Source organism: Ochotona curzoniae, unplaced genomic scaffold (genome assembly GCF_017591425.1).
Source record: "Ochotona curzoniae isolate NIBS_2020 unplaced genomic scaffold, NIBS_Ocur_1.0 patch49, whole genome shotgun sequence".
In the NCBI taxonomy this organism is placed as follows: Eukaryota; Metazoa; Chordata; class Mammalia; order Lagomorpha; family Ochotonidae; genus Ochotona; species Ochotona curzoniae.
In genome coordinates, this window is record NW_024467027.1 from 128,535 (window position 1) to 150,471 (window position 21,937).

Here is a 21,937-nt window from a genome sequence, read left to right on the forward strand (position 1 = left end):
CATGGGAGACCTGGAAGAGGTTCCTGGCTCCTGGCTTTGGATGGACTCAGCTCCAGCCGTTGCAGCCGCTTGGAGAGTGAACCATCGGACGGAAGATCTTCCTCTCTGTTTCTCCTCCTCTCTGTATATCTGACTTTGTAATAAAAATAAATACATCTTTAAAAAAATGATATGAAAGAAAAAGGGGAAGTCTAGATTCATTAAAAAAAAAAAAAACAAGAAAACCAGGAGCCTCCTCTGGCTCTCCCACATGGTGCCAGGCCAAGGGCAGAGCTGGAAGCTGAGCAGCCATGGCTAGAATAGTATGGGATTCTGGAGGCAGAGGATCGGCCTGTTGAGTCCCTGCGCTGGCTCCCCAGAGTCTTAGGAGTCCCAGCCGGAAATCTTCCTTGCAGGGTTGTTGCATTGTATGATGTATTGCCTAGGAAAGTGCTCTTCTTTATAGGTGTTTAAATAGTATGCTGTGCTACTACTCGGAGTTAAGGGTAATAAAGGCACGATTTTGAATATATCTGGAAGTGTTAACTTATTTTATCTTTGCAAAATATAGTGGTATAGATGAATATTCACAAGGTGTCCTGAGCACTTTAGGGATTGTGTAAGGAACTTCTTGACCTCGAACCATTTTTCTTAAGGTAGTATACTTGTGGTTAACCAACATGTGCCTCTGAAGCTTCTCTCCTCCCTGGAGAGTGCCCACAACGCAGTGGGAAAGTATGTGACTATTAAGTTTATGTGTTGTTGTCATTTACATGCTGGTAGTAGATATCAAGTTTGAATTCCAGTGGGGGGAAGTTACCTGTGATCTCGGCATTGGATGTATTTTCTAGTTGCAGATGTCCGTGTGCTTTGTTTATTCTGTTGCAAGTCAGAGGTAGAGAGGACGGAGGTCTGCTGTTGGCCGTAGGCTGGGAAGTGCAGCGGCTGGGATCTGAATCCCTGTGGCTGTATGGGACGACTGGGCTGCAGGTGGAGACTTGGCCGTGTGCTCAACTTCCATCAGTATCAGGGAGAGGCATCCGTGTTGTGGCACAGTGGCTTAACCCATTCTTTACAGTGTGGCATCCTGTGTGAGTGTGATGATTCCAGTCTTAGCTGCTCCCATCTGCTCTAGCTTTCTGCTGTGCCCGGGAGGGAAGTGGGAGTAGATCAAGCACTTGGGCCTAGCCACCACTGTGGGATTCCCACACGGGAGCCTGACCCAGACCTGGCTTTGTGTGGCGATATAGGTGGTAAAACGAGTTTGGAATATTCACCCCACCTGCATCTCTCTTTCTGCCCTTCAAACAAATAAATAAACAGATAAATCTTTTTTTTTTTTTAAGATTTATTTTATTTTGATTACAAAGTCAGATGTACATAGAGGAGGAGAGACAGAGAGGAAGGTCTTCCTTCCACTGATTCATTCCCCAAGTGAGTGCAACGGCCGGTGCTGTGCGGATCTGGAGCCAGGACCCAGGAACCCCTTCCAGGTCTCCCACGCAGGTGCAGGGTCCCGAGGCTTTGGGCTGTCCTCAACTGCTTTCCCAGGCCACAACTCCTTTCCCAGGGAGCTGGATGGGAAGTGGAGCAGTTGGGACATGAACTGGCACATTCAAGGCACATCCCGGCACATTCAAGGAGAGATTTAGCTGCTAGGCTGCCACCCCTGGGGTGGGACCTGGGGTGGGACTTTTAATAAAAAGATGTTGTGACAGACCATTAGTCATTTCCTAAAGTCACTTAGCTCTCAGTAGAAGCAAACGACTATTTTATATTTTTGTGCTGCTGTCATATTTACAAAATGTTTTTTCCTCCTGAAAAGGAATCCAGAACACTGGCTGAGATTGCCAAAGCAGAGCTGGACGGCACCATTTTGAAGAGCCGGCCTCTCCGAATTCGGTTTGCTACACACGGAGCAGCCCTGACTGTCAAGAATCTTTCTCCGGTTGTTTCCAACGAGCTTCTCGAACAAGCGTTTTCCCAGTTTGGTCCAGTTGAGAAAGCTGTTGTGGTCGTGGACGACCGTGGAAGAGCTACTGGAAAAGGTTTTGTAGAATTCGCTGCAAAACCGCCTGCGCGAAAGGCTTTGGAGAGATGTGGAGACGGGGCGTTCCTGCTGACCACGTAAGTGTTAAGCTCTGGGCCTCCCCTGCCTGGCCACACACGCACTTGCCTCTGCTGTAGAATTCTACCTTTCCTTGCACTTCATACTGTTTTGGCGTATGGTAACTATGTATCGAGTGACTATTCAATATAAATAAGGAATTTTTGTGTAATGCTAGAGTCAGCTTTCTTCAAATATTCATAATTAAAATTTCAGCAATGTTTTATGATTTTCACTTAAGGGACATTGATAAATCTTGTTATTTAAAAATGCACTAAAATTTTGTTTTCTTTGTGGCAGAGAGGGACATAGAGCAGCCAGGACACACACTCGCACCGTGTGCGAAGCCTGTGCTGCAGGGTAGAGGGCATTAGTCACTTGAGCCAGAACAGAAATTTTCATCAGCTTTATTTATTTAAACATCTTGTGTGTATAAATTTCCATGTACCTTAATAAATGTCCTACTGTGCACTAGTCAGGAACACTTCTGTCATCCACTTACTCAAATATTTGATTATATTTAATTTTCCTTATCTGAGATAGCTAGTGATCTGTATACTACTGTAGATTACCTTTTGTTAACTAGTATTAAAGAAAGTATTTGTTGTTTTGTGTCTGGTTTATACATTTTTATTTTTCTAGATTCACTTACTTGAAAGGCAGGGTTGGGTAAAGGGAGGGTATACCTTCCTCTGAACAGGTTCAGTCCAGGTCTTCCACATGGCGGCAGCAGCCAAGGACGTGGGCTGCATCCTTTGCTTTTGGGTGCATTCATTAGCGGGAAGCTGGCCAGAGGGTTGGAGTAGCCAGCTAGGATTCAAAGCTAGGCTTAACCCACTGTGCTGCAATACTGCTGGCTGTGTGATTTGTTTTGCGTAACATAGTATTTTTGAATTTTCATTCAAAGATTGGTATCATTCTGAGAACCGTATTTTGTTTTTGTGGCTGAGTCTGATTCCATTGTGTAGACATAATAGTTTGCCCAATGGTTTATATATGTAAATACTATTTTAGTTATTTTCAACTATTGGCTGTTGTGACTAAAGCTATTTGAACATTTGTAGAAGGCTCCTTGTGAGTATTATGTTTTTGTCTAGTTTGGGTAAATTACTGTGTGTTGAACTTTATAAGAAACTACCAAATTGATTTTCCAAAGTAGCTATGCCAGGAGTTGCTGAGAGATATTTAGTTGCTCCATATTCTCACCACATTTGATGTTTTTAGTCTCATAGTGGTGTAACTTTTACTCTCCTGGTGACTGATTTTTTTTTTTTTTTTTATAAATGCTTGATACTATTTGCTCAATTTTAAATTTTGGGTGCTTTCGATTTCTCACTGAAAAATCTATGTGCATGTATCTATTTCCTAGTCTGTAGCTTGCTTTTTAACTGTCTGAGTTAGAGCAGTTTTAGTTTGTTTTGTCTGCACTCACTGGCAAGGTACCGTGGCCTAGCCCTAGTGGTCACATCGATTCTGGCTCTCATTGATAGGTCCTGCAGCCTAGCCCAGCCTGGTCCACCCTCAGACCAGGCTGTTACGTGAACTGGTAGGAGCCATGGCCTAGCCTGGCTTGTCCCTCATCTGCTTTGACTTTTGTGAGGACCAGTGGGTGCTGCAGCCATGCTCAGCCCTGGCTCTCACACTGCTCAGGGTGCAGCTGCAGCCTAGCAGGGAGTCCCCAGAGTTCCCCCACCAGGCCTGTTCCCAGCCCTGGGTCTTGCACATGCTGATGGGTACTTAAGTCCTACTTCAGTCTAGCCAGGAATGGCCCACCTGCAGTCTCAGCTGTCACTGGCTGGTGTGCAGCCTAGCCCAGGTGGGTGTGGTCCATTCCCTGTCCTGGCTCTTTGCACACCAGCAGGTGCTGCAGTCCTGCTTGACCTGGGCTGTCTTCAGTCCTGGCCTTTGTATGTGTCAGTATGTGCTGAAGCTTGGCCCAGCCAACCTCCCTCCCATCCCTGGCTCATGTGTGTTCCACCGTTCAGGCTGAGTGAGCCCATCACCACCCCGAGTTCTCCATGCAAAACAGCAGGTGCTGCATTCCCACAGAGGTGAACCCACAATTGCTCTACAGAATCTGACCCCAGGGCCCGGCGCGGTGGCACAAGTGGTTAAAGGTCCTTGCCTTGCACGCCTGGGATCCCATATGGGCACCGGTTCTAATCCCGGCAGCCCCGCTTCCCTTCCAGCTCCCTGCCTGTGGCCTGGGAAAGCAGTCGAGGACGGCCCAAAGCTTTGGGAACCTGCACCCGCGTGGGAGACCCAGAGGAGGCTCCTGGTTTCAGATCGGCATAGCATCGGCCCGTTGCGCTCACTTGGGGAGTGAATCATCGGATGGAGGATCTTCCTCTCTATCTCTCCTCTCTGTGTATCTGCCTTTCCAATAAAAAAAAATAATAATAGAAATAAATCTTTTAAAAAAAAAAAAAGAAAATATGACATGAATTTACCCAAACTTATATTACTTAAAAAAAAAAAAAAGAATCTGATCCCACATCTGATTCTGTCTGTTTGGTGGGTGCTGCTGCCCCAGCATTCATGGATGGTACTGCAGCCTAGCCCAGCCAGGCATAAGCCCGCCCCCAGTCCCGTCCCCCCCCCCCAGCTGTTATGTGACTCATTGGAGGGCAGACGGTGCTGTTTAGCCCAGCCCAGGTGTTCCATGTGGATGGGTGCCTTGGCCTGTCCCAGACATGTCCTCCGGTACCCCTCTATAACCCACTCTGTCTTCGCTTCCTTGCTTTTCTGTGAGAGCAGTGGTCCAGTTTCTGGAAGACCCCAGAAGTCATTCTTCCCTTGTCAAACAAGACCTCAGCTACTCCCACTCCACTCCCCAGACCCCCTTTCTTGGGCCATCTGTAACCACCTACCCAACCTGGGGGCTGGATGGCATGTCCTAGCCTGGAGTTGCCCACCTTCCCCATGTATCTTTAAAAAAAAAGCAGCTGTGCTAGCACCCTGGTGCGGTGTGCACAAATGTGGTGTTAACCACGCTGTTGGCTGCTTTGCTCCTAGCAGTGTGAAACTTGCTGAGGTGCCTACAGCTGGGATGGGGGGAGTTTTAGTTTTATTAAGTACCTTTCTTCAATTTTATTTCAGTTTTTGCTTTTTTTGTCTTGGCTGAAATTTTGCCTAACTTAAGTTTTCTACCTTTTTTTTTTAGCTTCGTTTTGGGGAAAATTTTATACTTGCGTGTTTATAAAAGTGATTCATCTTAAGGATGAAGTGTACTGAAAATCTATTTTTTTCATGTAGATAGCTAGTTTTAGCATATTAATAGAAAATATGATTTCTGATATTGCCTTTGCATATTTGTCAACTATCTGGGGGAAAAAAATCAGTCACCCTACATTGTGTTACATTGATGATTATATTTCCAATTACAGTTAAAATTATGTAACTCGAAAACTTTGAAATGAGATACTATGCTTCCAGTTTGGTTTACATATGTGTTTGAAAGGGAGAGGCGCCTTTTAGCTGCTGGTTCAGGGCTCAGATGGCCACAGTGGCCAGAGCTAGGCCGTGCGGGGCTGGTCGTTAGGGCTCGAACCACATGGGTTCAAGGACCCAAACACTTGAGTAGAAGTGGGACTGCTGGCACTTGAATTGGTGTCATTGTGGGATGTCAGACAGGGGCTTAACATGCTGTTCCACAATGCTGGCCTCTTTTTTATTGTTTTTTTTGCTGTTAAAGATTCTTCATATTTTTTGTTTGGTGCTGTTAGTTTTGGGAGGGATCATTCAGATACTTTCATGTTTGGATAATTGAATTTTTTACGGTGCTTCCAGAAGTTAGTTTTGGTTGTGTTTAAAGTGTTTTCACTTTGTTTTTGTTTAATCACTCACACTACAGCTACTGTTTTACAGCACAGCCAGCTTGTTCCTTGTCAGACTTGACCTTCCCTTTGTGAAGAGATTGCTCTGCCCAAGTTGTCACAGGCCTTACTTCTCAGTCATGTTACCTTCTCTCCTTCTTGCTGATCTAGTCCCATTGTTTTCTCCAGGGAACTTTTGTTTTTATTTGAAAGGCAGATTCACAGAGAAGAGACAGATCTTCCATGAGCTGATTCACACCGCAGATGACCGCAGTGGCTAGAAGTGGGCCAGTCTAAAGCCAGGAGCCTGGAGCTTCTGGGTCTCCCATGGTGGATGCAGGGGCCTGGGGACTTGGACCCTCTTCTGCAGCTTTCCCTGGCACATTTCCTGGAAGGGAAGTGGAGTTGTTGGGAGTAGAACTCGTGTCCCTATGGGATGATGGCTCTGCAGGTGGAGGCTTAACCCTGGTGTCAGCCCCATGAGATGTCTTTTATAAGGGCATTTACTTACCCTGTTGAGGAGGTCTCTAGCTGGTGACCTGAGTACCTCCCAAAGGTCCCAGTACCATCATGTTTAGGTTTAATTATATTAAGTTTACTATGATTAGTTTTTATTTTGAAAGAACATAGATAATGTAACTTATTTTGAACGTTTAGTGTGCCTCAATTCCTTGTTATATTTAACATTGTATTTTCAAATTATCTTTCGTTTTTATTAATTTGGTAGAAAAATGATTTATTGCTTTTCTATGTTATACTCTTTAAAAATTTCTTTAAAGAGTTCCTTTTTTTTTTTTTAAAGATTTATTTTATTATTTTTATTGGAAAGGTGGACATACAGAGAGGAGAGACAGAGAGGAAGATCTTCCGTCCAATGATTCACTCCCTAGTGAGCGCAACGGCCGATGCTATGCTGATCCAAAGCCAGGAGCCTCTTCCGGGTCTCCCATGCGGGTGCAGGTTCCCAAAGCTTTGGGCCGTCCTTGACTGCTTTCCCGGGCCACAGGCAGGGAGCTGGAAGGGAAGCGGGGCTGCCGGGATTAGAACCGGCGCCCATATGGGATCCCGGGGCTTGCAAGGCGAGGACCTTAACCACTGCGCCACCACGCCGGGCCCAAGAGTTCCTTTTTGTTAAAGATTTGTTTTTATTGGAAAGTCAGATTTTCAGAAAGGAGGAGAGACAGAGAAGATCTTTTCATCTGCTGGTTCACTCCCCCAGTGGCCACAGTGGCCAGAGCTGACCTGATCCTAGGCCAGGAGCCTGGAGCTTCCTCAGGGTCTCCCATGTTGGTATTGGGGTCCACGCACTCACACTGTCTTCTGCAGGGAGTTGAGTGGGAAGTGGAGCTGCCGGGACTCAAACCTCTGCTGACATTGCAGGCAAAGGCTTAATGTGCTAGGCCATGGTGACGGCCCCACGCTCGCTTCTGTGCTTCTAGTTCCGGAGGGTGATTTGCGCCTTTGATCTTTAAGAATGGCAACTAAATACTGTCTACAAAAGATTTATTTTTATTTGAAAGGCAGATTTTACAGGAGAAGGAGAGACAGGTCTTCCATCTGCTGGTTCATTCCATAGGTAGTTTTAGTGGCTTAGACTGAGCCCTCCTGTGCTGCTCTCCCAAGCCATTAGCAGGAATTTGGAATGAAAATGGAACAGCCAGGACATGAACTCATGCCCATGTGGGATGTCAGTGCCACAGGCATAGGATCAGCTTGCATCGCACTGACGCCTATATGCTTAAATTTTCAAAATCAGCAGTTAAATACAGAAGCAAGTATTTGGCTTTTTAGCTTAGTCTCTTGTTAGGGTCCCCATATCACATTTCTGCCCCTGGCTCTTGTGATTCCGGTCTCCTACCAAAACAGAATTGGGAGGAGAGTGGGGATGGCTCCAATGCTTCTTGTCATCCTTGTGGTCCAGCCACCCGTGGGAGTCCTTTAGGGGAATGAACCAGCACATGGGAACTGTGTCTCTCTGCCTTTGGAAATAAACCAGACTATAAGTTTTTTGAAAAAGAAATGGTTGGCTTAGCGGTATAACATTGCTGCTTGGGCCGCCCACATTACATGCCACAGTGCATGGTTCTACTGCTTGCTTTCTGGCCAGCTTCCTGCTAATGCTTTCCCTTGGGGGCGGCAGGTCACGGCTCACCATGTGGGAGACCTGGGTGAAATTTAGAGCTGGTTTGGGGCTGGTCTGATGTTGGCTGTGTTGGCCATTTGGGGAGTAAAACAGCAGATGAAAGGTTTTTAAAGATATTTAAAAGTCAGTTTTTCAGATAAGATGAAGGAGATAAAGAAGGTGCAGTTAAAGTGCTAGCTAGCATCCCTTACTGTAGTACCTTGGTTCTGAGGTGGATTCTGGCTCCTGAATTCTGCTTGTTTCTAATGCAGACTACAGGAGGCAGTGACGGCTCAAGTCATTGGTTCCTGTTACTCACATGGGAGACTGAATTGTTTCCAGCTCACAGCTCCCATCTGTTGGCAGGGCCTCACTGCTTGGGCCATGGTTTTGTGCCTCCTAGGGTCATTAGCAGGAAGCTGGTGTTGGAAGCAGAGCCATGATTCGAACTCCGGTACTCGCAGGTGGCGTGTGGATATCCCAAGTGGGGTGGTGACCACTGATTAACTTAAAGCCGTAACCTTTTCAAAAGGCAGTTGTGAAAATTCTGGCGGACAGAAGGAGATTGGTGGTTGTGGCTGGTGTAAAGCATGGAGAAGGGGGCTGCATACATAAAACTTGGCTTAAGTACCCATTTTTTTTTTTTAAAGATTTATTTTTATTATTTTTTTTTATTGGAAAGGCGGATGTACAGAGAGGAGAGACAGAGAGGAAGATCTTCCGTCCGATGATTCAACTCCCCAAGTGAGCGCAACGGGCCGATACTATGCCAATCCAAAGCCAGGAGCCTCCTCCGGGTCTCCCACGCGGGTGCAGGTTCCCAAAGCTTTGGGCCATCCTCGACTGCTTTCCCAGGCCACTGGCAGGGAGCTGGAAGGGAAGCGAGGCTGCCGGGATTAGAACCGGCGCCCATATGGGATCCCGGGGGTGCAAGGCGAGGACCTTAACCACTTGCGCCACCGCGCCGGGCCCAGTACCCATTTTTTTTAAAGATTTATTTTATTTATTTATTTTTTTGGAAAGACAGATACACAGAGGGAAAAAAAAAACACAGAATGATCTTCTATTCACTGGTTTACTCCCCAAGTAACTGCAATGGCAAGAGCTGAGCTGATCTGGAGCCAGGAGCCAGGAGCTTCTTCTGGGTCTCCCACCCGGGTGCAGGATCCCAAAGCTTTGAGCTGTCCTCTACTGCTTTCCCAGGTTACAAACAGAATGCTGGATGGAAAGAGGGGCTGCTGGGGTTAGAACTGGCATCCATATGGGTTCCCCGCAGATGGCACGGCAAGGACTTTAGTCACTAGGCTACTGCACTGGGTCATACTCCTTCTTTTTTTGTCATACTTTGTTTTTTTTATTATTATTATTTTTATCTTTATTTTTTATACTTTTCGTCATACTTTGTGTTAACGTTAGTAGTCACACTGTTTCATAATTGTCAATTAATTTATCCCTTTGTTTTTCTGGCTTTACCTATATCTGCTTCAGTAAATGGTTACTGACTGATTTTTGAGTACATACAAAATACTTTTGAAATAGCTTGTTAAAATACTTTATTAAAGGGGCCCAGCGCGGTGACCTAGCAGCTCAAGTCCACCTTGAATGCACCGGGATCCCATATGGGCGCCGGTTCTAATCCCAGCAGCTCCACTTCCCATCCAGTTCCCTGCTTGTGGCCCGGGAAAGCAGTCGAGGACGGCCCAAAGCTTTGGGACCCTGCACCTGCGTGGGAGACCTGGAAGAGGCTCCTGGCTCCAGATCTGTGCAGCACTGGCCATTGCGCTCACTTGGGGAGTTGAATCATTGGACGGAAGGTCCTCCTCTCTGTATATCTGACTTTGCAGTAAAAATAAATAAATCTTTAAAAAAAATACTTTATTAGGGCCTGGCGGATAGCTTAGTGGCTAAAGTCCTTGCCTCACATGTGTTGGGACCCCATATGGGTACCAGTTCTAGTCCTGGCAGCTCTACTTGCCATCCATCTTCCTGCTTGTGGCCTGGGTAAGCAGTCGAGGTGGCCCAAAGCTTTGTGTCCTGAACTTGTGTGGGAGATCTAGAAGGGGCTCCTGGCTCCAGATCAGTTCAACTCTAGATGTTGCAGTTGCTTAGAGAGTGAATCAGTGGGCAGATCTTCCTGCCTGTCTCTCCTCCTCTGTCAAATAAAAATAAATTTTTTAAAAAATTAAAAAAATAAAATACTTTATCATAAAGTGGGGTGTTGATTCTAGGAATTGTGTTAATTCTTGCTCTTTTGTGTCCAGGACTCCTCGCCCTGTGATTGTAGAGCCTATGGAGCAGTTTGATGATGAAGATGGCTTGCCAGAAAAGCTAATGCAGAAAACGCAACAATATCATAAGTAAGATTTTACTGATAAAGATGCTTTAGATGTGTGCATGTGTGCTGTGACTTATATCATTATTTCGCTTGTGCTATCAAGTATTGTTGGATTATCAGGTGTCGCTGTCCCGCAGCGACGGACTTGGTGCACGGAGCCGATAATAACACGCGTGGACCCTGACTGATGGTCAAAGCCAAAGTTTATTAGGGGCATCAGACTTTATACACTGAGAGTCCGTATGGGGTAGGGGAGGAAGTATCGAGCTCCCAACAGGTATACAAAAGGTAGCCATTTGGTTGTTTCTTATGCAAATACTGCCCAATGAACTGCAATCCTGTGCTGCTGACCTTCCAGGGACACAATGTCCTCCTACAAATCCCCCTTCTGTGTTTAATAAAATTATGTCTGAGAATTGTAGTTGGGGGAACATGTCCTTGGAAGGGCAGAAGCATGGGGAGAAATATTACATATCATAAAAAGATGACTCCACCAGGGACCACACACCCTAACTGCCTATCATCCCATCTAGCTCCTCAACATCCTTTTTCCCAGGAGAATGAACCCTGGCTGCTGTCAGGAATATGGGCGACGACCGCTCTGACTTCTTCATGCTGAGAGGGGACTGAGAGAGGGAGCCACAGCAGCCAGGCATTCTCCAGGGAGTGCATCTGGGGTCCCTGGTAGGAGGTAGAAAAATAACAGCTATAATTTCTCCCAAGCTAACATAAATCAGAGTCTCACAGGAACAGTGAACGGTTAACATCCATCATATGTAACAGCTGAGTATAAACTTAACATCATAGTTTCTATACAGTTAGTATTAACAGTTGATGAAAGTTTTGGGGAGAATCTCAATTTACAATTTAAACCTTTCCATCTATATAATTCAGAAGTGAGATTTTACAGATTTCTATGCATTTAGGGTAATCAAAACAGTTTTGTGATTCTACCAAATCATAGAAAAGCGTTAGACAGGTGAGCAGGTAAATCTCCAACAACCTAGTGAATGAGGAAGAATTTAACTGCACATCCTATTAGTCTCTATCCAAAATAATTGTGGGGCTCACAAGCCTGAAGGCCGTGGCAGCAGTGATCGGGGTAACCAAGGCGTTAGTTTAATTTCTCTTGAATTGTGGCTTGAGACTTACTCTGAATTACTGTTCACTTTTGTTATAGTTTACCATGACAGTTTTTTTCCCTATTACAAATTTGAAATAAAATGCCCTTTAGGAATTAGAGCACTAGAATTAAAACAGCGTTACAAGAAGTGGACTTTAAAGACAGTGTTGATGTATGTGATTTGGTTATCCTGACAAACTTGGTAAGGTGATAGTCCAAATTTTTATTATAGTTCGGCTAACGGGAAATGCTCTTGAAACATTTGAGGCAAGTTGAAATTCAATTTTGTTCCTCAAACTCTACATTGTTTCAGTGGATTCTTTGGGTGAAAATGAAGAATTTTTTTTTCCTTTAATATTTTATTTATTTGAATGAGTTTCAGAGAAAGAGGGAGAGAAAAGTCCTCCGTTGGCTGGTTCATTCTCTAAGTGGTTGCAGCAGCCAGGGCTTGGCCAGGCTGAATTCACGAGTGTTTTCTGGGTCTGTTTTGTGGGTTCAGGGCCCGAGTACGTGGGTCACACTCTCCTGCTCTCCCAGGGTGCACTGGAGGGAGATGGCCTCTTAGTGAAGCAGCTGAGACATGAATGCTGTCATCTCGGGGGTTGGCTTTACCCAGTTAGAGCAGGCTAGTTGCATGTGTGTGTGTGTGTCTTAATTATTTTTATCATTAAAAAGAAATATTTAATTAATTAATTGTATTGGGAAGTCAGATTTTACAAAGAAAAGGACAGACAGATGGATCTTCCATCCACTGATTCATTCCTCAGATGGCCCCAGCAGCTGGAGCTGAGCTGATCTGAAGCCAGGAGCTTCTTCTTGGGATCCTGGCCCGTGCAAGGCAAGGACTTTATCCACTAGGTTACTGCACCGGGTCCAGTTCTATCACTTAATAGTTGAGCATGCTTGGATTGTCTCTCAAACCCAGACCTGCATTGCAGTATTGTCATGAGATAATTCATGGAGAGAAATTCTCAAGAAGTGTTACTAGTTGTTACTGTAATTTACTGTTGCTTTGCATTTGAAGCATGCATTTCTGTATTTTTTTAATGTAAATGTAGGGAAAGAGAGCAGCCACCACGTTTTGCTCAACCTGGAACGTTTGAGTTTGAATATGCGTCTCGATGGAAGGCCCTGGATGAAATGGAGAAACAGCAGCGTGAACAGGTGGATAGAAACATCCGCGAAGCCAAAGAGAAGCTAGAGGCAGAGATGGAGGCAGCTCGGCATGAACACCAGCTGATGCTAATGAGGCAAGGTAAGAACGGGCTTAGGTGTGTATGTGGTGTGGATTTTTTTTTCCTATGAGATTTATTTGTGTCTCACTTATGTGTTTCTTAATTTAATCTTTTTAGACATACAATTGGAGTTCAACCTTTTGGTAGTCAAAATCTCTTTTACAAGAAAACTTCCTTAAAGCACAACTCAATAAATCATAAATTTTTCATATACAGCTAGTATTGTTAGGTGCTTGAAGGTGTGGTGTTAAATTTGGTAGTGAGAAATACACAGTTCTGCTAGCAGAAAGAAGCAAATGTGGGTATGGCAGTTCTTGGTGGATAGATGTGTCGTAGAATCAATCACATGCTAAGATTTTGGTGGGCAGAAGAGGACAGATGCTGTCCCTCTCGATACTTGATTTGAAAGGCAGAGTGCAGGTTCCTTCCCAAATGCCTGTTAGCAGCTAGCTAAGCCAAAGCGGAGCTCCCTCTGGATCTCCCACACAGGTGCAGGGTCCCAATGCTTTGGGCTGGAGTTATTTATTTGTAAGGTAGAGATGGAGAACAATACTGTTGATCTATCGATCTTCCTTCTGTTGGTTCACTTCCCTAATGGCTGTGGTGACCTGGTGGGGTGTCCAGGCTAAAGCCATGACCCAGGACCTGCCTCAGGTCTCATAGGTGGACTTAGTCCATTGCACTATGATACTTGTCCCTGATGTTTTCTTGGTTTTGGTTTGAGTTTTTTGATTGTTGTGTTGTTTTTTTACAACCTGAGATTATTTCGCAATAGGCATTTTGACTCACCAGTTGAGATGCGGTGGGGATTCTACGTCACCGTGTTGAAGCACCTAGGTTCCAGCTGTGGGCTTGATACGTTTTTCTAATGATGCACACCCAGGGAGGTGGCAGGTGACTCGCGTGGCTGCCTGCCTGCCTGTGCTTTGGTGGGGACCCGAGTTGAGCTGCTGTCACCCAGCCTCTTCCAGCCCTGCGTGTTGTGGCTCTTTCTAAACAGTACTTACTGGTGGAAATCTTTCGCAAATAAATAACAAAACGAGATTTTGTAAATAAAGTGTTTGGTTTAAAATGAAGTAAAATTTCTCTCCTGATTGCTCCTTCATAAGCTGTTGACGGTGCACCAGGAAGCTCATCGTGTGGGAGGGATATTCGGATTTTAGGCAGTTTACCATTAGTCCTTGTGTTTGGTTCTTCAGTTTCTTCTGATGTTGCCCAAGGTTTATTTCTGGAGTTTGCATTTATTGCCAAAAAAAAAAAAACATTGTTTAGAAATTTTATGAACAGAAAATGAGTTAATATAGCTTACTTAAATATGTGTTACCATTTTAATTATAGCAGTTGCTACCCATTTTAATGTTTTTCTATATATATGAAGAAAAAAACCCAGAAGGCATATTTTTAAATGATGTAGCATGTAAGCGTTGTAAAATGATTTTTACATAGAAAGAGAAATATGCAAGTGTGAGTATACAACTGAGTATATTGCCAAAAGCAGAGACTGTATTACTGTCAAAGGGAAGTTAAAATTACTAATGTGTGATTAATATTTTGTAGATCTGATGAGACGTCAAGAAGAACTTAGGCGCTTGGAAGAACTTCGAAACCAAGAGCTGCAAAAACGGAAACAGATACAGTTGAGGTAGAAGAGCTTACTATATTACGGGCATGAATGTACATAGTTTTCATTGGATATATTACTGATAAAATATGCCATTCTGCACCATTAAAAAGTTATGCCAGTTGAAAAACTCACAGATATACTCGAAAAAATGCTCAGGGTTATGCACAGTCAGAAACTCCCAAATCTGCCATCATCCTGTTAGGCTTTTTCAGCCAGTAAAGGGCCCTTGATTGTTTACTCTGTGAAGTTAAATAATGGACAAAGACTTTAAGCCATGTAACCCAAGCCTAGTTGTGTGCTGTAGTTTGTTTTTTGGTTTAGTGTAGTTATTTTAAGGTTGCTTGATTTACTAATGGTTTAGAGTAAAATAGAATAAGATAAACTAAGAATGCCATGGCCTCTTGTGTGTCACTGATTTGACACATGGAACGGATTTATTTAAATGTTACTTTTGCATGGCATTATGACTCACAGTGATGAATTTTTTGCTTCAAAATTTCTCAGGCATGAGGAGGAGCATCGTCGTCGCGAGGAGGAAATGATCCGCCACAGGGAACAGGAGGAGCTGAGACGGCAGCAAGAGGGATTTAAACCCAACTATATGGAAAATGTAAGTACAGCACTGAAGTGATCAGAACAGACGGTGGCTCTGAAATTCTGTAGATTTTACTTTCTAATTTTTCTGAATTTAGCTTTCTATAGGAACTGAATTAAAATTAGTTTCTAAGGATAACCATGACATTATCTTTTCATTATTTTAGTTTATCTTTATAAAACACGTATTGTTAAATTAGAAGTCTACAGACATCATCTCTGCCTGATTTTACCTTACAAGGATATAAAGTGTTTTCCTGTGGAAGATCTAAGACAGCGGGAGGAGTGTGTGGCTGGAACTGTTGTAAGCACACGGCTGATGGTTTTATTTTTCAAAGTATACTTAATTTCTTAAATTACTTTGCATGAAGTACTCCACATTACATGATTTCATTCCGGATTATGCAGCATATATCTGAAAGAGGAGAATGCATTCTTTTGTTTTGTTCAGGCCTTCTGAATTTGTAACACTGCATAGGTAGAGCTTAGATCTGCATAGATCTCTTACCCCCCCTCCCCCCCTTTAAATTTTTGTTATCTGACATGTCTAGTTTTTAAAGCCCATATATTTTTCTGTTCCTTTCTGTTTTTTTTTTTTTTCCTTTCTTTGATTACAGCCCATAGCAGCATCGTGTAGGCCATGTCATGTGTTGGATGTTACTGACTGCATCTTTGCACACAGGGTAGTGGTCATTTGTGAGGCACACTGAGAGAGAGCAGACTCGCCTCCATTGCCTCCTGCCTGGTGCCTGCGCTGGGGCCACCCACAGTCCAGGTCTTTTGGCAGAGGGCAGTAGTCCATTTCCTTCAGCTGAATGCGAGAGTTGAAGCTGGGAATCCAAACTTGACGCATGAAAGGATGTGACCATCTTAGTGCTGAGGCTGATTGCCCACTCCAACCTTGCCACAATGAAGAATTCTTTCCTTGAGCCCTCTTTTAGCTGCAAAAGGGCTTAATCTGACGTGTATTTTGCTTTCATTGGCAGGATAGTAGAGCAGACAAGACTGCCTCAAATGTGTTAAAAAGGTGCTAGTTCTTAGTGCTAATTACTAGGATTGCATTGTTCACTTTCCAGGAACGAAATCTTAAGCTCTGGAAAATACTTACTACAATCTCTGTCATGTTCAAAAGCCAGTATGCTTTAATAAGAATTTATTTAAGCTTCTTACTGCGTTTCTGAGGCTCAGTGTATAAATATTAATTCAAATCAGAGGAGTTTTTTTTTAAACCTTAAATGGGTTCTTTTTTGTTTTGTTTTAAAGCCAGAGTGCCAGAGATCACTGGTGTGTTCCTCAAAATTGTCGCAACAATTAGATTGTGATAAGGCCAAATTGAAGAGCCAGGAGTGGCAGGGGCTGCTGTCCCACGCACGTTAGCAGGCTTTGCCACAGCATTGGCCCCTAGGTTTCTTTTTTAAAGAAAGTAATGTAATTGGGGAAAAAAAAAAAAGAAATGTAATTGAAAGGCAGAATTAGAGGGAAGGATTGATGGATCAATAGATCTTTCCACCCCTGGTTTAGTCCCCATTATGGCTGCAGCAGCTGGGGCTGGTCCAGGGCAGAGCCACGGAATTCTGCCTTGGTGTCCCATGTCAGTGACAGGGGACCAAGTCCCCAGAGTCTTAGCAGGGAGCTGAATCTGGAGTGATCAGCTCATTGGTGCTTGCGAGAGACTGAAGCCGCGTTAATTAGTGGAGTGGTTTAGTAGTCTAAAATTGATTGGAAATCATTTTTAGCATAGTGTTATAGCCATTTTGGGGTTTCCTTGGTTTTGTAACAGTAACTTCCTGAATAGTTGTCTTAGGTTTCGTGTAAATCTGTTGGATTTGTCAACAGTAGGATAGTGAAGGAGGCTACCAAGGAGGTGTAATCTAAAAACGGCCCACATTCACTTTGAAATGTCCATTCTCCCTGTGATGACATCGCAAGCCTTTTGTGTTATGTTCCTTACAGGATTAGGAAGTCCCCTTGTTCTTTTGTTTACTTGAGTGTGTTGCAGTATGTGTCCATAGTAAAATATGATGGAGTAACTTTTTTTTTGGCCTTGTTTTTTTCCTGGCATACGTTATACACTTCTGGAGTGGATTTTTACCAATTTATAAAAATTGCATATACCGAAATTACTATTTATAGGTCTGGACAAAATGATAACATATCAAGTCTTGTGTTAAGTTGGATGTTTAATAAATTTCAGCTATAGGCTCTTTGTACTTTGAGATGATTTACGATCTGAAGAACTTAATACCATGCCTTTTACTTTTCATGCATTTAATATAGGTAAAAATGATGCATAGATATTTTAGTTTTATTTTTCTTTCTTTACATAGTTGGAAGCATTGTAATTTGAAATTGAATTGTTTCAAATTATTTAAAATATTTTACATTTAAAATTCAACTTAATAAAGCTGAAGTTTCACAAATAATGATTGAACTTTGAGAGTAGATCAATTATATGAAGAGAAATACTCATTCAGTATGTTGGCATTTCAAAACATTCACAACATATATTCCTAGGAAGGTACTTTTTACGGTACTTAACTATTAAGCTACCTCATTTTCAAATAGTTACCAAAGTAAATATGTAATATAAACATAATAGAAAAATTTGACTAGAGCAGAAATTGGAAGGCATGTGCATGTTTTCATGCTCTCCCATCACAGGGATATGAATGGAGTTCTTGTTTTGAAAGGATTACTGAAAGAATTAATCGTGTCTGTGACTCAGAATCACTTAAAGTACTTGCTCTCTGGTCTTTTCCGTGTGAAGGTATTGAACTTGGATACTTCCGTGTTTTGTTCCGTGTTGTAGTAGCTGCGATAGGACACAAAGTAAAGCTCTTCATTTACTGGTAGAGCATCTCTTTTAAACAATGTTCAAGGAGCTATGATGATTTGTGTAACAGAACCAAACAAAAATTAAGTCTGTTTTACTGTAGTTTTTTTTTTACTGTAGTTTTTTTGTGATTAGAAGTTACATGAGTAGGCATACGGTTTCTATACTGATTTTTGTGTCTGTTTTGTTTCCTAGCTCTATAATGTTTCTTACTTAACATAAACTGACGAATACCTGAAAGAAATACTACTGCAGACTCTATGTTAACATGAAAACCAAATAAGAAAATACTGATTAGGAATATGCTTGAGGCAGTTGTATCTATTACTCTTCATTTTCTTGAAAGCTGTCTTAAAAAAATTAAATAATGTTAATCTTTGTTTATTTTTTTAATTTCCTGAAGCTTTGAAAGTAGATCTTCTTATGTGCTTTCTCTTTATTCACTTCTGTATAAAGGGAGGATTCCAGTGGTAAGTGTGCAGCTTGCCCACGTGACACGTCTTCTAGGATGCTACATCGTTTCTTTCTTATCTTCCTGTTAGAAATACTAGAAATATTTCAGTATAACTGAGTATAAAGCTTTGAAGTAAAATGAATGTCAGTGTTCGTATTTTTTATGTGTTAAGTAATTTTTCAATGTAACAGTATGAGGAATAGTACTCATGTTCGCTCATATTTTGTCAGCATTCGGGTTGATAACTTTATGATACACCTGGAGTATATTTTTCAGTCTCAGGGCATGTCTGAGCTTCATCAGTTTGAATTTGTCATTGCTTCATGCTGTAGTTTTCCTTTGATATCAAACTGATAATTACTATATATACCAGTTTTTACTTTTACAGAATAACATACTCTTGACTGCTGTGGAATACTGTGCCTTAATTCTATTGTGGTTTGTATTTGCCATCGTGTGGGGTGTGGATTTGACTCTGCTTTATAATTAGTATTATTATAATACTCTGCTTATCACTATTTTATAGTTTTTGAACATATTACGAGTGTTTGTTATGAAAACAATGAGAACTTTAGAAATGGTACTGTGACTATTTCCCTATTAGATTTCTTTACTTACTATAGATTATGTAAATTGCAGTGTATCAGTCTTAGTTTTTTCAGCCAGTTTGCATTGTAGTAAATGAAAGATTTTTAATTAGCATATTTTGTTAATGATGTTTTCTGCTAGTCAGTTTTGCTTCTTGGGAAAATATTGGTATCATACAGATAATTAAATATTTTTGTGGCTTCAGGAATTTGCAGTGCTTTAATGAAATTACACCAGTTGTTAAGGTTAGATGTTGCTTAGTTTCTAAGCCTCGTAAGTTTTCTATGTAAATATTTGTTGGCTTCTCGGTAAAGAAGGAATAGATGCTTAGATGTGCTCCAGATATGCTGCACCAAGCTAAGTCTGCGCATGTGTCTGACTGGACATTGAAGTGTTTGTGCTTCCACATGATTTATTATTTTTTTTGAAAGAGTTGTTCATTCAGACAGCAGAGTTTTGGATGCAGAGCCTGATCTCCTGCGCTCTGGCTGCAGTCTAGGACTGGGCCGAGCCCGACCGGCAGCCCGAGCACGATCTGGCTCTCCCTTGTTGGGAGGGGCCACCTTCTGTTGCTTTTGAAGGCGCAGTAGCAAGCAGCTGAGTCAGAAATGGAGCTTCTAGGCTAAATGGAGCTAAAGTGATACAGGAACTGGGATTGCAGTAACGTGCTGCACAGTGCTGGCTCCTTGATGATTGTTAACAGTGCTTTGGATATTCCATTGCTTGTATATAATAAACTCTTTTAAAAAAATCAATTTCTTACATCCTGAGACAAAAACTTTATTCAGTTGTTTTTCATTTTTCAGGTATGTTCCGTTATTGTCACATAGGAATTATGAAGTATGCCAGAAACTCTCGGGAAATGGGCTAACGTGCTGTGTCTTTTCTAAGGGCAGCAATCATTCAAATAATACATAACAAACTGCACAATTTATGATGTTTAAAGATTTATTTGAAAGAATGTCAAGTAGCAAGAGAAGGATGTAGAGTTTGATCTTTAATACGCTGTTCACTTCCTAAATGACTGTAATTGCTATGGCTGGGCTAGGCCGAATGTGGACGCCCGAGCTCCATGCAGGCTTCCCACGTGGTTGTGCCATCACCTGCCTGCTTTGCACCATTAGCAGATCTGGATCGTTTGTGTCCTTTGTATATGGCAAATGCGGTCACTTCTAGCTTGCAACATACCTGTGGAACTTAAAGAAAAGGGCCTCCAAAAAGGGCCTATTGCATTTTTAAAAAATTTGAGTTAGACAAGCCTGTAGTCATATGTACACATACAGAGTCCTTACATTGAAGGATCCAGAGCCATAGCTGGAGCCAGGGATTGAACCTGGGTACTTCTTGGAATGCAGACTTATTAACCTGCTGGATCCTTGCTCTGCCCCAAGTATTTGGAGTAGTAGATCTGACTTAGGTTCATGGGATCTGCGATCTAAAATCCCTTCCACTCTGCTTAGGTGGCTTTTGTTTGCTTCTGTTACCAGAGTTTGAAAATCAATGATCTTATGTCGAAATGACAGTAAAAGTCATTCATGCTTTTAAGCGTCTTAGTATGAATAGAAGACGACTGTGGTTTAAATACCACAACATTAATGTGACTAGTACCCTGTGAAATTTGGGTGCTATGGTAGAATTTGTGTGGCAACTTTGATTTGGCCTTTCAGAGTATATATTTGGAGGAGATGGTGTTTCATTCAAGTAGTACATTACTTTTGGTTTTGTAATTATTTCATTTTAGACCAGTGGACTTGAATAGTTTATCTCGTTGTGATTCTTTGTTTTTGCTGCTTTTGTCCTACAGGGCTGAATGGAGAAATGTATGACAGAATTGTGTGAGAGAATGTATGTTGAGCAGCCAAAAATATTTAATAATTTTATCTTTTACACTCAATATGTTTCCTCTAACGCCTGATCTAGAGCCGGTCTAGCCAGACTCATGGTGTTTGAATTGCAATGCGAATTTATTAACTTCTATGTTCTTTTCCAGTGTGTAGAAGGCTCCCTAAGCACAGCACATCATATCCTAGAGGCAAGGTTCCTGAGGAATTCAAGTTAGTGACCGCAAGGCTCATTGGTAGTTATGGCTCCAAGTCAGAGAAGTGAATGGGGAGAACTGGTAAAGGCTTACTGCCCCACACAGCTCTCTGGAGTTGCCGGGTCTGTCAGGTTCCCGTCAATAGAGGTGTAAAGTATTACTCTGAAGGGTTCTCTCCTCCTGTTGAGCACTGCCAAATCCGGTCTGTTATTGAACCAGCTACTCATTTGTCATTCTCTTTTCCTACTTCCTCCATGGGCGTTTCTTAGAAAAAATTAACAGTATAGCTTCTGCAATTCTATCGTGTTCTGAATTCCAAAGAAAAATTCTGATCGATAATGAAACGTTGCTAATTGGTACTGGAGAGGGAAACGATCTTTTGTAAATAAATGAATGAATGAACAGGTATGATAGAAACTTATTTTTTAAATGATGTGTGGATTTTTGAGAGAAATTGGTAATTAATACAATGTAGTAAACCTTTTCTATTTGCTGCAGCAAATAATTTGTGTTACAGTAGATTTTTCCGAGGAAGGTAGGGGGGAATGGTCTAAACACCTGAGGTCATCAAACAAAGGGCAGAATTTACAAAAGATTTTAATTTTCTCCTAAAAATCTTGTGAAAGTAGTAAGGGATTTACTTGCTATATGATTTTCTACTAGATTTAGCTTTGACCTGCTAAGCTGGTTACGTACTGCTGCGATACTGCTCGCCCAGTCCCCTGGTTTGGATGCGTTGGTCAAAGCCAGAAAGGATAATGAAACTTCCCTGGATAATGTTTGGTTCTGACCAGATAGGATTGTCAGTACATTTTCATTTATTTTTTTAACTAAAATAAATTTTTTTTAAGATTTAATTATTTTTATTGCAAAGTCAGATATAGGCAAAGAGGAGGAGAGACATAGAGGAAGATCTTCTGTCCACTGATTCACCCCCGAAGTGACCGCAAGGGGCAGTAGTGCACCAATCCAAAGCCAGGAGCCAGGAGCTTTTCTGGGTCTCCCACGCAGGTGCAGGTGCAGGGTCCCAAGGATTTGGGCCATCCTCGACTGCTTTCCCAGGCCACAAGCAGGGAGCTGGATGGGAAGT

At 42.4% G+C, this 21,937-nt stretch overlaps 1 protein-coding gene across 4 annotated transcripts in view; it reads left to right on the plus strand.

Annotated features, from left to right (window-relative positions):
• The window catches only part of LOC121168063 (paraspeckle component 1), an 83,034-nt gene that overhangs the window by 5,449 nt on the left and 55,648 nt on the right, over positions 1 to 21,937 (plus strand). For 3 of the 4 annotated variants that reach the window (XR_005885685.1, XR_005885684.1, XM_040997832.1), the window contains 5 exons: positions 1,805 to 2,106; positions 10,285 to 10,380; positions 12,540 to 12,736; positions 14,274 to 14,358; positions 14,845 to 14,950. Coding sequence is in view for 2 of the 4 variants with exons in the window: in XM_040997832.1 (XP_040853766.1) it covers positions 1,805 to 2,106; positions 10,285 to 10,380; positions 12,540 to 12,736; positions 14,274 to 14,358; positions 14,845 to 14,950 (786 nt within the window). In the remaining 2 variants the exon portion in view is untranslated. Of the gene's footprint in view, positions 1 to 1,804; positions 2,107 to 10,284; positions 10,381 to 12,539; positions 12,737 to 14,273; positions 14,359 to 14,844; positions 14,951 to 18,082; positions 21,202 to 21,937 lie in introns of those variants that run through there. The other variant, XM_040997833.1, reaches the window with a different exon arrangement.